Source organism: Mobula hypostoma, chromosome 14, assembly GCF_963921235.1.
Source record: "Mobula hypostoma chromosome 14, sMobHyp1.1, whole genome shotgun sequence".
Taxonomy (NCBI): Eukaryota; Metazoa; Chordata; class Chondrichthyes; order Myliobatiformes; family Myliobatidae; genus Mobula; species Mobula hypostoma.
The window spans coordinates 52,680,933-52,696,324 of record NC_086110.1 but is presented as its reverse complement, the minus strand read 5'-3'; the positions used below and the strand labels follow the sequence as shown (position 1 = coordinate 52,696,324).

The window sequence follows — 15,392 nt, the reverse complement described above, 5'->3', positions numbered from 1 at the left end:
TTTGGTCCATAGCTCTCTAAACATCTCTAATGTTTGTTTTTCAATATCAAAACATTTTCCTCTAATGCAATACCAGTATAGATAAATACTTTATTTCTTCAATCCGTCATTACCAGTCATCGGGTGTATTTAAGGCAGAGATAGGTAGGTTCTTGGTTAGCCAGGGCATCAAAGGGTATGGGGAGAAGGCAGGGGAGTGGACTGGAAGAATTGGATCAGCTCATGATTGAATGGCGGAGCAGACTCGATGGGCTGAAAAGCCTACTCTGCTCCTATATCTTATGGTCAGTCCTGGCAATGGGAGTACCTTCGTCAGATGTACGGCAATTCAGAATTCATCACCAGCTTCTCAAGGGCAAAAAGCCTGGCTTTATCCTTATAGATATATACACACACATGTATTGTCTTCACTTGAAAGGAAAAAGGGGAGCCCTACATATTAGGACATCAGATATCAAAGATATCACTGGACTGCTCCTGTGGCACCTTTATGCTGTTGGATAATAGCTGATCTTGGACAGAGATTATTCATTAGACCACCGATAGTTGGCACTAACTCAGTGGTTCGTGGCAGACCGAACATTATTTGATTAAGTAAATCAACCTCTAACGCAGCAGATGCAAAAACATTTTTTAAAGTAAAGCAATATACTATGGATGTTGAAATTATTATGGTCAAGGAGAGGAGTCGAGTGTGTTTCAAGTAAAAGATCTTTAAATTTTTTATTTACTTTATTTTGGAAGTACGCTTTGAATTTAGGATTAAAAGTGATAGGAAGTGTGTATTCTGATTACCTGCGTTGCTCCTCTCAGAGGGACTGTCCATTTCCACTCCAACACTCTCATCTTCTGCGATCGATGTCTCGGGCTCGGCTGTTGCCGCTCGAGTGTTCGGCGAATCAATAGGTTGCGCCTGTTGCCAGCGTGTTGCCGAGGAGAGTGAAATTCGGTTTGGTTTCATCTGACTTCGGCGCAGTCTCTCTTACTTTTTATGAAAAATGGCGAGAGAAAACACAATGAAACTGTCAAAGAACCTGCTGAGAATGAAGGTACAGTGTTGCCTAAAGGCTCGGGAGGCCAGGCCGGTTTACAACCTGAGTGTCTGTAGGCCCGGACCCCGCACATTCGGCACATCACTGGGCCGCGGCCGGGAGCTTCAGACCTTACGGGGAATCGCACTCACTCATGGAGCACCTTAACGAATAGCGAATTGAGCTCCTTGTCTCATTAAACAGCAAGCATGATCTCTACATACAATAGCGTGTAATATCAAATATTTTTTCACATTTCAACAACTTGCACAACTGTCCATTTCTTAGAAATAAGAGTAGAACGTGGCCATACCTCTACCGTGGGTGAACATAGAACATTACAGCACAAAAACTGGCCTTTCGGCCCTTCTTGGCTGTGCCGAACTATTTTTCTGCCTCGTCCCACTGACCTGCACCTGGACCATATCCTTCCATACACCTCTCATCCATGTACCTGTCCAAGTTTTTCTTAAATGTTAAAAGTGAGCCCGCATTTACCACTTCATCTGGCAGCTCATTCCACACTCCCACCACTCTCTGTGTGAAGAAGCCCCTTCTAATATTCACTTTAAACTTTTCCCCCCTTCACCCTTAACCCATGTTCTCTGTTTTTTTTCTCCCCCAGCCTCAGTGGAAAAAGCCTGCTTGCATTCACTCTATCTATACCCATGATAATTTTATATACATCTATTAAATCTCCCCTCATTCTTCTACACTCCAGGGAATAAAGTCCTAACCTATTCAACCTTTCTCTGTAACTCATCCTTTCCTAACTTTTAAAAAAATATCTTTTTCCAAGTTCTGATGATGGATCTTTTATCTGAAACGTTAACTGTTGATTCCCTGCTGTGTGCACTCTTGTTTTTACTCCATCTGCAGTAATTTACAAATCTAAACTTTATTCTGTGCATAATGAACAAAACATATTATTGCAATTCCATAGAGCACATAACATTTTTTCTCTTACAGTTCCGGACTATATGGATAGTGGAACTTCTCGGAATGTACCAGCATAGCACCGGTACTTTTGCACCAAGTCCTACCAACTGGGCAGTTGCAAAAGTTTTTTGTAAAGTAGCCACAATCCCATTTCATTATGCAAGCTGTGCCCATTATTGCCGTTTTCTATCAGTGTATTAAGCTGACTGGTATTTCTTCTGTAAGGTAAAGTGTTAGAAGCTGTTTGTATCCTGCAAAAGATTGAGGAGATTTTGATGGTAAGGTTAATAGAGTAAATTAAAGATTTGATCAGAAATAAAGCATGTTTTGAGTGAGTAATTTGAAGGACTGTAGAAGAGAAAAGAAGCTAGGAAGGCAAAAGGATGACATGAAATGACCTTGGCAAGCAGGATTGAGGAGAATTCCAGAACATTTTTTATTAGTATATTAAAAGCAAATAGATAGCTTGGCCATATCAGATGGAGTTCTACGTGTAGAGCCATGAGATATGAATGGGATCGTAATTAAATACTTCTCATTGGTATTCACTAGGGAAAAGGATAGAAAGTTTGGGGAGGGGTATGCTGATATTCTAAAACATGTTTGAGCCATGAAGGAGGAAGTGTAATGCCTTTGGTACACATATTAAGGTGAATAAATCCCCAGAGTCTTTTGCTGTATAAGGAAGACAATATTTTGGAGTTCTGAAGATTTTCTGAAGTTACAGAAGGATTTGGACAGATTGGTAGAAGAAATGAAAGGGTTGACTATTTTCTAAATGGAGAGGAAGTACAAGAAAACTGAAGTGCAAAGGGACTTGGGAGTCCTTGTGCAGGATTATCTACAGGTTAATTTGCAGTGATGAGGAAGGCAAATGCAATGTTGGCAATCATTTTAAGAGGACTAGATTATAAAAGCAAGGGTGTAATGTTGAGACTTTATAAAGCACTGTTGGAGTACTCTGAGCAGTTTTGGAGCCGTTGTTTTAGAAAGGATATGTTGAAACTGGAGGGAGTTCAAAGGAGGTTCACGGAAATGATTCCAGGATTGAATGGCTTGTCATATGATGAGCGTTTGATGGTTCTGGGCCTTTGATGATGATGATTATGAAGACACATAGTCCTCTTTTATTATCATTTAGTAATGCATGCATTAAGAAATGAAACATTATTTCCTCCAGTGTGATACCACAAAACACAGGACAAACCAAGACTGAAAAAACTGACAAAACCACATAATTATAACATATAGTTACAAACAGTGTAACAATACCATAACTTGAAGAAGTCCATGAGCACAGTAAAGTTCAAAGTTTCTCAAATGTCCCACATCTCACGCAGACGGGAGAAGGAAGAAAAAGTCTCCCTGCCATGCCGATCACAATCTGACGCTGTGTCATCTGAAAACTTCGAGCTCTGATCAGCTCTCCGACACCGAGTACTGAGTGCCATCTCTGTCCGAACGATTCGACCTCTTCTCGGTCGCCAAAAGCAGGCAAGGCCGGGGCTTTTGAGGCCTACCCTCCGAGAGATTCACGACCACACAGTAACGACAGCAGCTAATGGGCGTTTCAGAAATTTCTTCAGATGTTCCTCTGTGCTTTTATGTCCATTCTCCATCAAATCAGAATTGTCCACAGCCCCTCTTTAACAGATACGATATCATTTTTCACCAGAGGGCTGCGCACGTGCGGTGCGCTGCCATCTTCTCCTCCCGCTATTATTCATGAGAATTCAGAAGAATGAGGGTGACCTCATTGAAATCTATCTAATGATGAAAGGCCTTGATAGAATGGATTTGTAGAGGATGGGAGAGTCCAAGACCAGGGGACACAGCTTCAGAATGGAGGTTCATCCTTTTAGAATGGAGATGAGGGATTCTTTAGCCAGAGAGTGGTGAATCTGGAATTTTTTGCCACGGGCAGTTGTGGAGTCACATCTTTATGTACATATTTAAGGTAGAGGTTGATAGATTCTTGATTGGTCAGGGCATGAAATGACACGGGGAGAAGGTAGGAGACTGGGCTGAGAGGAAAATTGGATCAGCCATGATGAAGTAGTGGAGCAGACTTGATGAGCCAAATGGCCTAATTCTGTTCCTATATCTTACGGTCTTATACTCAATTTCCAGCAGGTGTTGGCCAATTGCCTTCAGTGAAGTCATCATGACTTCAGTGTTTGACTTGATTTTTATTAGTAGGCTTCCATTTTCTTGTGCAGTGATGGACAAAAAAAAGTCCCTTGAACTGCAATCCCTCCCTTTAGCATAGGCTTCTAATTGTTTGTTGCACTAGTCATTGCCAGGAGGTTGTTTGAACTGTAATTCTCAACTATTGGCTTATCCAAATAACATCAAAAAGAATAATTCTTTAAAAAGGGATCAGGTAGAGCCAGAGAAGAATGTTATTGGCATAGTTTTACTGCAAGCCAGATAGACTGCAGATTTCATTATGTGGATACTGCTTGATAGATTATGAGTAATTGAAAAGGCCATATATACTAGTGTATGGTTCAATATTTTGTACAATTTTGGTCTGCTTACCTAACAATCTTCTTGCCAGGGAGGGAATACAGCAAAGATTAATTAAATTGGTTCCAGGGTTGGTGGGTCTGCTATGAGGTGGAGATGAGTAGAATGGGACTACTCTCTAGAGTGGGGTTTTCCAACCATTTTATGCCATGGACCCCTACCATTATCCAAGGAGTCTGTAGACCCTAGGTTTGGAACCCCTGCTGTAGAGTTTAGAAAAATGAGAGATCTCATTGAAACAAAAAAAAATCAGAAGATTTAATGAGCTGGACTCTAGTTGGATGTTTCCCTAGCTGAGAACTAGAGAGAGCACGGTTTTGAGAATTAGACTGATTAAAAAATGTCTTTAACTCAGTGTGGTGAACCTTTACCCTTCAGAGCTGTGGAAGCTCAGTTATTGTGTTCATTCAAAATAGACACCTGATTATTAAAGATATCAAAAGGTATGATGAGAATGCTGAAAAATGGTACTGAGATAGAAGTCAACTGTGATCCTGATGGTTTTAATGTCTGTTTTCTCGTGTGACTGCTGTGAATATAATGTTGTTTCTTTGTCTTTTTGCTGGAAGTGGGTTTTTCATTGCACCTGTGCAAATATGCACTGGTGCATGTCACAATAAACTCAACTTTAAATGGCAGAGCAGACCTGGAAAGCCATTTGGCCTATCTTTTCAGCAGATTTGTTTGAGAAAAATATGAGTTCTCAGTGGAGCTTCACTTTAAAAAAAATTGCTAAGTGAATTTGTTGACAGTGGCACCTCACACAAAATGCTGGAGGAACTCAACAAGTCAGGTAGCATCTATGGAGGGGTACAGACAGTCAACATTTCAGGTTGAGACCTCCTTCAGGACTGGAAGGAAGGGGGCAGAAGCTAGAATAAAAAGATCAGGGGAAGGGAAAGAGTAAAAGCTAACAGGTGAGACCGGGTGACGGGAATGGTGGGCATACCATTGCTACTTGTTACTAAAGTACAGAAAAACACTGCACCTAACTTTTCTGGAATTCCTGGTGTTAACTTGCTCTTGGACAAGCTCAAGATCCTGTATGATGATTATGGGGCTGCACAAAGAAATGCCATCACATTAACAGGTTGGAATATATATCAGCAATAAAATAGCCAGGAAAAAAAAGCTGCTGACAAGGTCTTTGAACATTTCTGAATGCATTAATCAGACTGCACTATGAGTACCGTGTGCAGTCGAATTGTTGAATTTATTTAAATTTTACATCCATCCCGTAACGTGAGGGAGTACAAAACTGTTATGACACCATCACAATGTACAGGCGTGTGAATTTATAAGTCTAATGGCTTGTAGAAAGAAGCTGTCCCGTAGCCTGTTATGATGGAAACAGCTTATGGTTGGGGTGACTGGTGACCCTGATGATCTTCCAGGTCTTCTTTGCGCACCTGCTGTTGTAAATATCCTCAATGGAGGGAAGTTCACATCCACAGATGCGCTGGGCTGTCCATACCTCTCTCTGCAATGCCCGGCGATCAAGATTGGTGCAGTTCCCATACCAGGCAGTGATACAGCCAGTCAGGATGCTAGCAATGGTGCCCCTGTAGAAGGTCTTGAGAACTTGGGGGCTCATGCCAAACTTCTTCGGTCACCTATGGTGGAAGAGACAGTGTTGTGCTTTTTTTGCCACGCAGCTGATGTGTACAGTCCATTTGAGATCTTCAGCGATGTACATACAGAAGAACTTGAAACTACTTATCCTCTCAACTGCAGTCCCATTGATGTTGATTGGGACAAGCCTGTCTCCACTCCTCCTATAATCCACGCTCAGCTCTTTTGTTTTTTGGACATTGAGAGAGAGGCTGTTATCCTGGCACACTGTCAGGGTGTTAACCTCTCCTCTGTAGGCTGTCTCATCACTGCTAAAAATAAGGCTGATCAGTGTCGCCTCATCTACAAATTTGATCAGCAGGTTGAAACTGTGTGGCAGCACAGTCATAGGTGTAAAGGGAGTAGAAGAGGGGACTCAGGGCACAAGGGTCGGGGGGGGTGGGTTACCTGTGTTGAGTGGCAGAGGTGAGGGAACCCATCCTTATCACCTATCGACGATCTGATAGGAAGTCTAGGATCCAGCTAGCTGTACAAGGTGGGGTGCAGATCAAGGTCTCTGAGCTTCCTGTTGAGGCTGGTGGGAATTGTGTTGAATGCTGAACTGTCGTCCAGAAATAGCATTCTAGCGTATGCATCCCTCTTCTCCAGATGAGTGAGGACGGTGTGTCGTGCTGTGGCTATGGCGTCATTGGTACACTGGTTCCATCAGTAGGTGAATTGTAGGATGTAGTCTGGATGCATTTAAAGATTATTGATAATTGAGATAATTTAACAATATTTTAAAAATTTATAAATCAAATTATAATTTGTGTGTTACTCAATTGAAGATAAATAGAAGTAATTCGGAACAATTAACCAAACACAATTTTTAAAAAGTGTCACCTTATACCTAACCAACTTAAATAAAAATAAATAGTTTAGTAACTCTTATGCCATGCTTAACTTGGTACAGTTCAATACACAGATTCCCCAGAATAAATGGTGAAGAAATTACCAAATTTGTGATTTGCCACTGAGTTCCTGAAAGTACGGCATTACAGCACCGTCAGGAAACTGCTGCTAGAGTTGGGTCAGCAAGTTCTGGAATCTCGTGTGTGCACGGGATCCAAAACCTGTCTGTCTGTCTGTATCTTGTTTTACGGCGGTTGGCATCCAGCTTAATGATGCATTACCGCCACCCTCTGCTCCAGAATGTGCACTAGACATACATTCTAAATCACTCACACACACACACACACACACACACACACACACACACACACACACACACCCCTACACTTCACCCTCCCATCTTTGACCATCCTAGTATCCTATTCCTGTTTATTCGTCATATTCTATAAAAAACCCCTGTACCCCTTAAAAACGCTAAAAATACCCGGACTTGTGCTCTCTCACCCATGCCCAGCAACCCTTTTAATGTGAATTCCTGCATCCCCAACTCCCTTAGTTTAATTCTCATCATCTCTCTCTGTATCCCATACTTCCTGCAACTCAGAACTACATGTTCTACTGACTCCTCTTCCTGACATTCCTCACGCAATCCTGTCTGGTGTTTCCCTATCATTTTCAATGTTTTGTTTAATGCAGTGTCCCAGCCTTAACCTAGTCCACACAGTCTCCTCTCTTCTGTTTCCATTACTTACCCTAGTAACTGCAACACTCTTTTGTATTTGATATAGATGCCTCCCTTTCCCCTCCCTGTCCCATCTTTCTTGCCACATTCGGTTGACTTTTTCCCAGATTACACACTTAACCTCTGCTTTACTGATACTAATGTGCATTTCCACATTTTCTTTCTTTAACACCCTCTTTGCCAACTCATCCACCCTCTCATTCCCCTTCACCCCTACATGTGCTGGAACCCATAGAAATTTTACCTGACCTCCCTGATTTGGGTCCAAAACCTGCTATTACTCAGGAGTAAATACCGACACTTTACCAGGCACAATTGGCATTTCTCACTGAGTTGTGTATTGACGAAGCAGGTGTTTCCCAGTCTAAGAAAGCAACTGAATTGGCTGCATTGATGTCTTAATTAGCACATTAATTGCATGCAGCAGTAGGAAAACAAGTGCAACATTGTTTGAAAAACAAAGGCATAGAATGCAAGTTAATCAGCATCTGTGGACTGAACTGACAATTTCCTCTTTTAGGGATGTGGTCCTTTAATCAAAATGCTAATTTAATTTATATTTCCATGATTTTAATGTATTCTCTGCATTTTATGTTGCTCTAACATAAGAAATTTCATTTGGATAATGTAGATTCAGTGTCCTCTATGGGTAATCTCAAGGATTGAGGTTGTTAATGGAGCATTTGATTCCAAATTCTTGTACTTTCATCAAAAGACGAGAATTATTTTGTAGTTTAAAATCTTGTGCATTAAGGATGAATCATGGTTATTCACCTTTGAGAACCGAAAATGAACACAAGAAAACAAGAGAAAAGGAGGTTATGATGGAGGCAAGTTGCTGGCAAAATATAAATGACAGTGAATTGTACAAATTATGCTACATTCTGAGCTTTTGTTGTCCTGCAAAATTCATTTCTGGAATCACTTATAGGAGTTGAAAGTATGCTGTATTTGAATGGAAAGACAGAAAGTCTGATCAATGGAATGGTTATCATTTTGTCTGCTTGTTTTATTTGTCACTCCTGGATCACTCAAAGCAATATGAATCCAATAGATGTTTGATTACTTTAAGCAATATATTCATTCTTTGTGGACGTCTAACCAAGCTAACTCTTTAAAAAGTGACATTTGATGAATACGTTTTAAATATATGCTTCGTCGCTCAGTAATTGATTTGTCTTAAAGTTTGTCTTAAACATATGAGGCATTTTCAAAGCTAACGTTGCTTGGCAAAAATTGTAAAACCATCGGCATTTCATTGCATTTGAATCATCAGTCCTCGGTATGCATCAGAAAGCCATACAATTTATCATTCCACTTATTTTTGATCATATAGATGCAACATGATTAAATAGCAGATTTGGAAAAATAATTATTTTTTGATTTGTTATAGAATGAATCTATTTAATACTAAAAAATTACAATTTCTTTTATAATTTCATGGCAATAATTTTTGTCTATAGTTGTTACCTCTGTATTTTAGAGATACTTTTCAATCGAGAACAGTTTCAGTGAACATATCCCGCCACTCAAGTATCATTTAACTTAGCTATATTGCAAGCAGTTTTTCAGGAGCTTAGCTGTGAAAGCCCAATCATACTATGTTAAGATCTTTTACTTATTCTATTTCTGCCATTTCCAGTTCTATTTTTGGAAGTATTAGCCTGTTACCTATTAAGATTGTAAACATAGCCTGTAGTTTGCAGATAAAAGTGCCACTGCATCTCACATTTTGTGTCATCTTCCTAAATGTTAGTGTATTAGCTACAGCTTTTCCACTTATTTCCTAATCTGCTTGAGCTAAACTACATGATTGTGTGTGTTATTCCACTGAAGATAAATGAACCAATTCTTAAAAATATGTTTTATAAAATATTACGTATTCTTTAATTTAGGAAAGGAAATACAGGCAATGCACTTCTATGGGATTATTTATTGTATATTTTTATATTATCTGCTGGCATAATAACAAAAACTTTACCAGTTCAAGGACTCTAGAAAGTTGTAGCTTGATTAAGCAATTGATTTGAAATAAATATTTTATTGTAAAATGGCATGCAAGAGATTTAGATCCTTGTGTTTTACATGACCTGCTATCACTGAGAAACTTCAAAGTTGCTGTATTGTCAGAGTGATGTAAATTTGGCAAAATTAGAAGAATTTCTCATTGTGACGAGGTATACAGGGGTGAGATAGATCAGCTGGTTGAATGATGTTGCATAGAGTCATTGAAAAGTACAGCGTAGAAACAGGTTGTTCGGCTCATCTAGTCCGTGCCGAACCATTTAAACTGCCTCCTCCTATCAGCCTGCTCTGGGATTGTAGCGCTCCATACCCTGCCATTCATGTTGAGAGCAAAGATTTGGCACTCAACATCAGGAAGACCAAGGATTTTTTTCGTGGACTTCAGGAAGGGAAGTCGTTGGAACGCACACCAGTCCTCAATGAGGGATCCAAAGTGGAAAGGGTGAGCAGTTTCAAGTACCTGGGTGTCAGAATCTCTCAGGATCTATCCTGGGCCTGACACATTTATGCAATTACAAAGAAAGCACAACAGCAGCTATATGTCATTAGGAATTTAAGGAAGTTTGGTAAGTCACCAAAGACACTCGCAACTTTCTACAGATATACCATGGAGAGCATTGTCTGGCATGGAGAAGTCACTGCACAGGATCGGAAAAAACTGCAGGAAGTTGTATACTCAGCCAACTCAATCATGGGCACTAGCCTCCCCAGCATCTCGGACACCTTCAAAAGGGGACACCCGTCATTAAAGACCTCCCTCACCCAGCAGATGCCCTCTTCCCATCGAGGAGGTACAGGAGCTGGAAGACACACACTCAATGTTTCAGGAACTATCAGAAGTCTGAATGGACAACGAACCTATGAACATTTCCTCAGTACATTTTTCCTCCTTTTTGCATTGCTTATTTAATTGATCTTGTGTACTTTTTATTATAATTTATCATTTTTATTGCTGTGTATTACATTGTACTGCTGCTGCAAAACAACAAATATCATGACATATAGTGGTGATATTAAATCTGATTCTGCTTTCTTGCTTTTTGTATTTTGTGGGTGATTGCAAATTTCCGCAAGAAATTTGCTGTCAGATTTTTTGTTAGATTAAAATTGTAAGTACAGTTCAGGAAAAGGTAAATTGTATTTTTTATACTTTACCTAATCATCAAAGATATCAGTATAACTGCATTTATGAAGAATTCCCCTCCCCCACTCCTCAACTGTTAATACCACTTTAAACAAAATCACCTACCATTACAGAGTTGACATTATGAGCATAATATAATTAAGTTTTTATGGTGTAATGGATCATTGATTCATATATATGCTATTTTAAGTATGCTTTTGAAAAATATGCTGAGTAGGGAAAACAAATTTACTTTAGGCATTGCAGAATAGAGAAAAGATCATTTCAAATCTGAAGTGGTAATCTAAATGTAAGAGATTGAGATTACATTGGTTTAATCCAAAAAAAATCAGTTGGTATTATTTTTTTGAACAGGATTACACTTTGACAAACATGGGACTGTTAAGGAAGGAAAATGAAGTATTTTATTTTAAATAACTTAGGTTTTCATCATCATCATCATCAGGTGTCATGCCCAGATTGAGCTTTGACTGTCATGGCCCACACATTCCTGTTTCGGGTCAAGTGGATCAATTCATTGGTATTCATTTCCAGTTCTCTGGCTGCTGTCTCCATCATCATTTGTCTTTGTCTTCATCTTGCTTTCTTCCCTTCAATCTTCCCCATAAATACCATGCATTCTAACTCCTCTTTCTTAATCACATGTCCAGTGAAGTTACATTGCCTTTTCATGATCTCATACGTTATTTCTCTTTTTGTGCTTGCTCTGTTCATGACATCCTCTTTAGATATTCATTTCATTCATGTTCTTTGTATCCTCCTCAAAAATCATATCTCTGCTGCTTCAACTCGTTTCCTCATGTTACTAGATATTGTTCAACATTCTGATCCATATAACATAACTGGATAAACGTAACATTTCAGTACTCTGAGGCAGGTTGTCATGCCTAGTTTATTGTCATTATACTCTTCATTCTCGTAAAGGTGTCTTTGCCATCCCTATTCTTCTTTTGATGTCCATGTCGCACCTACCATCTGATATCACCCAGCTTCCTAGGTGGCAAAAGTTCTGTAGTTGTTTTATGTCTTTCCCGTTTATTTTCAGCCTGCAGATAGGATTGTCCTTCTTTTTGGATATCACCATACATTCTGTCTTTTTGCGATTGATAGATAGCCCCATTTTTGCACTTTCTTCAACAACTATATCAATTAAGTTTTGTAGTTCTTCTTCCGTACTTGCAATTAACACAGTGTCATCCTCATATCTGAAATTATTGATGTTTTCACCGCCAACTTTGATTCCCTTGATTAGGTTTTCAGAACTATCAAAAGACTTGACTGGGAAAGCATTACTATAGTAAAGTACTCTTTGCCATTTTATAGGCATGTGCAGTGACCACCACTTTATGCATGACCAAATCTCTCAAATAGCAACAAAATAGGGTGATTGTTAGTTAGGTCTCTGAAGGACTTGGTTTCTCCTCTATGCTGTGCTGTGAGGTCTTTAACTTGGTGTTAACTAGTTCATATTTCTTGGTTTTGTTTTCAGTATCTGTGATTTTGTTGCAGATTTCCTGTAATTTAATTCAAATTCCATTTGGGAAAAGACTGAGGAGGTTGAGGAAAAAGAATCATTATCTTTGAATTGCCAGTTTGTTCTTCTGTTTAGTTGTGATATTTTATTTAAATCACTAGTAGAAATAAATAATGTCAACATAATTTCTGAAGAATCGCAGTTCTTTCAGAGAAAAACAAAAAGCTCTTTTGTAAGGTCCTACAAAGCAGACCTGCAATAATTTAACCAAGATGACATGGGGAAAAACATAGAATAAACAAATGTTAATTTCTTGTATATAAGAAATAATGATATTTGTGACCATGTGTTAAAGTGTTGCGGATTCTGTGATTAATATTGCAACTCAACTACCAGTAGACTGGGTCAGAGAACAAAATATAGTGTTACATTTGCAGAGAAATTGTAGTACAGGTAGACAATAAATAGTGAATACAGCCCATTTCATTACAGAGAAAGCCCTCCCACAATTGAGCACATCTGCATGGAGCGCTGCTGCACTAAAGCAGCATCCATGGTCAAGGACCCCCCACAATCCAGGTCATGCTCTCTTCTCGCTGCTGTCATCAGAAAGGAGGTACAGGAGGCTCAGGACTCACACCACCAGGTTCAGGAACAGTATTACCCCATAACCATCAGGCTCTTGCACCAGAGAGGTTAACTTCACTCACTCCATCACTTAACTGTTCCCACAGCCTATGGATTCACTTTCAAGGACTTTTCATTTCATGTTCTTGATATTTTTGGTTATTTATTATTTTTTTTCTCTATTTTTGCATTTACATAGTTTTGTTATAATTTGTATACTGGTTGTTTGTCCTGTTGGGTTTGGGCTTTCATTGATTCTATTCTGTTTCTTGTACTTACTCTGAATGCCCACAAGAAATGAACCTCAGGGTTGTATATGGTGATGTAAATGTACGTTGGTAATAAGTTTACTTTGAGCTATGAACCATGTCCACCACTGCAGTTTCTTGCTGTCGTAGCAGATCAGCCATGATGCATCCATTCTTTGGTGCATCATTAAATATTGGTGAGGGTGAAATTGGACATGCCAAATTTCTTTAGCCTCCTGAGGAAGTAGATGTGTTGATGAGCTTTCTGGGCTGAGGTTGGACCAGGACAGACTATCGATGATGTTCACTCCTAGGAACTTAAAGTTCTCGACCTCAACACTGTTTCCTAACCAGTTTCCACATCCAATGTCTAGTTCACTTCCAGATTCTTCTTCTTTCTTCTGTGTCCCTCGGGGCCTTGTTATTTGCCCACCCATTCCAAGACTACAGACTAAGAATTTAGAGAAGCGATCTTCACAAGTAGAGCCCGTTAATCAAACTCAGTTCACTGAGTTACCGTGGTAAACTGCACTGCACCAGAGACTTGTATTAAAAGGATAGTTATTTGAGTGCAATCATGTTACTGAAGTAATTTAATCACATGATTGAAGTGTTTTAAAATACATATAAAAAGGCACTTATGTGGTTTAAAGGTACTTTTCTCCTAGAAATGAATGTTTACTAATGTTTGCAAATTACTGTTAGTGATGAAATTATATAGTGCTCTTTTCTCCCTTTACCTGTTGTGTGAGCAACCTGTCTGCAACTTTTTTTAACATTCATCTGAAATTTAGGTAAGGCCTAAGTAATGTTCTCAGAAACTATAGCCTTATATATTTTAATTATGCTTATTATCCTTTTATATCAAATTCATCATTGTTATATTGCCACATAACTGGAATATGTGAGACTCTGTGGTTGATTAAGTCAATAATTTATTGCTTTGTTTAAGTAGGTTCTTTTGAAGAAGTCATAATAATACTTGATTTTGTTTTGTTTCAGTTTATGCAGAGGAGTTTGGATACAGAGACGAAGCAGCAATTGGAAGAGGAGGAGAAAAAGATAATTAGTGACGAGCACTGGTATTTGGACTTGCCAGAACTGAAAGAAAAAGAGTAAGTGAGCATAACTTTTTGAAGATTAACTAGTCAGTCAGTTAACATTTTCCTTCCTGAAAAATCTCGTTAGTTATTGAGATTCAGAATTTTTAATAAACACAGCATTGAAATAAAATTAACAAAGACTTGATTTAGAAAGCAAAACAAATATATTTAAAATGATGTCCATGGCTTCAGATTTTGTAGAACTGTTGCACCATTGAATATTCATTCTTCTACTTACACTTTATTTGCATGTGATCCTTTCTGACGTCTTGCTGCATCACTCAGTGCATTTGATGAACAGTTTACAAGTTTATCAAATAACTATGTATTATTTTTCAAGATTTTAGGCAAGTGAATAGTTAATTGAAGCAAGTTTAGGTTGTACATTTTTGAATTTAGCATTCAGAAATGTTTTTGAATTACTCTTTTAAATTTTTTATTTAATAAGAATTTTTATTATTTCATTTATGTTTTATTTATGTTTAATTTTATTTTGCCATCCTTAACAGTTCTATAGGATTAACTAAAGATAAACGTGAATCTTATTTTATGTAGTGGCTGAAAGTATGCTTGTCTATTTTAAAACCTCTGTGCCGTGCACACCTGCTTAAGAGTCATACAGAATAGAAACCTGCCATTGGGCTTCATGTCCATGCTATCGAGTTCTGCCTAAATTAATCTTGTATATTAGCACTTGATACATAGTTTACTCTGCCTTGGTGATTGAAATGCTTTTCTGTTTCCTCTGTAATTACCACCTTCTCAAGCACACTTCTGGATGAGTCTTCCTCGGATCCCTACTAAACTTCTAATTTCACTCCTTAAGTTATGACCTCTGGTCTTAGACACTGCTACCATCTGTGCTTGTCATAGTTTTGTATAAATCTATCAAAATCCTCCTCTTTCCCACGGAAAACAAGCCCAGCCAGCTCAATTTCTCCTTTTAACTGAAGCATTAAATTCCCAGACAACATCCAGTGCTCACTCTGCACACTCTCCAATGCCGTCACATCAGAACTGAAAAACAAAGAATGACTAAGATATTAATAAGGAATGGAAGAGTCGAG

General features: G+C 38.8%; 1 protein-coding gene across 1 annotated transcript in view; it reads left to right on the top strand.

Moving 5' to 3' along the window:
- The first annotated feature begins 888 nt into the window (after positions 1-888).
- The window catches only part of mphosph6 (M-phase phosphoprotein 6), a 62,058-nt gene continuing 47,554 nt past the window's right edge, over positions 889-15,392 (top strand). The window contains exons 1-2 of the mRNA XM_063067490.1: positions 889-1,049; positions 14,225-14,337. Of these exons, the coding sequence (XP_062923560.1) occupies positions 999-1,049; positions 14,225-14,337 (164 nt within the window). The 5' untranslated portion in view covers positions 889-998. The remainder of the gene's footprint in view (positions 1,050-14,224; positions 14,338-15,392) is intronic.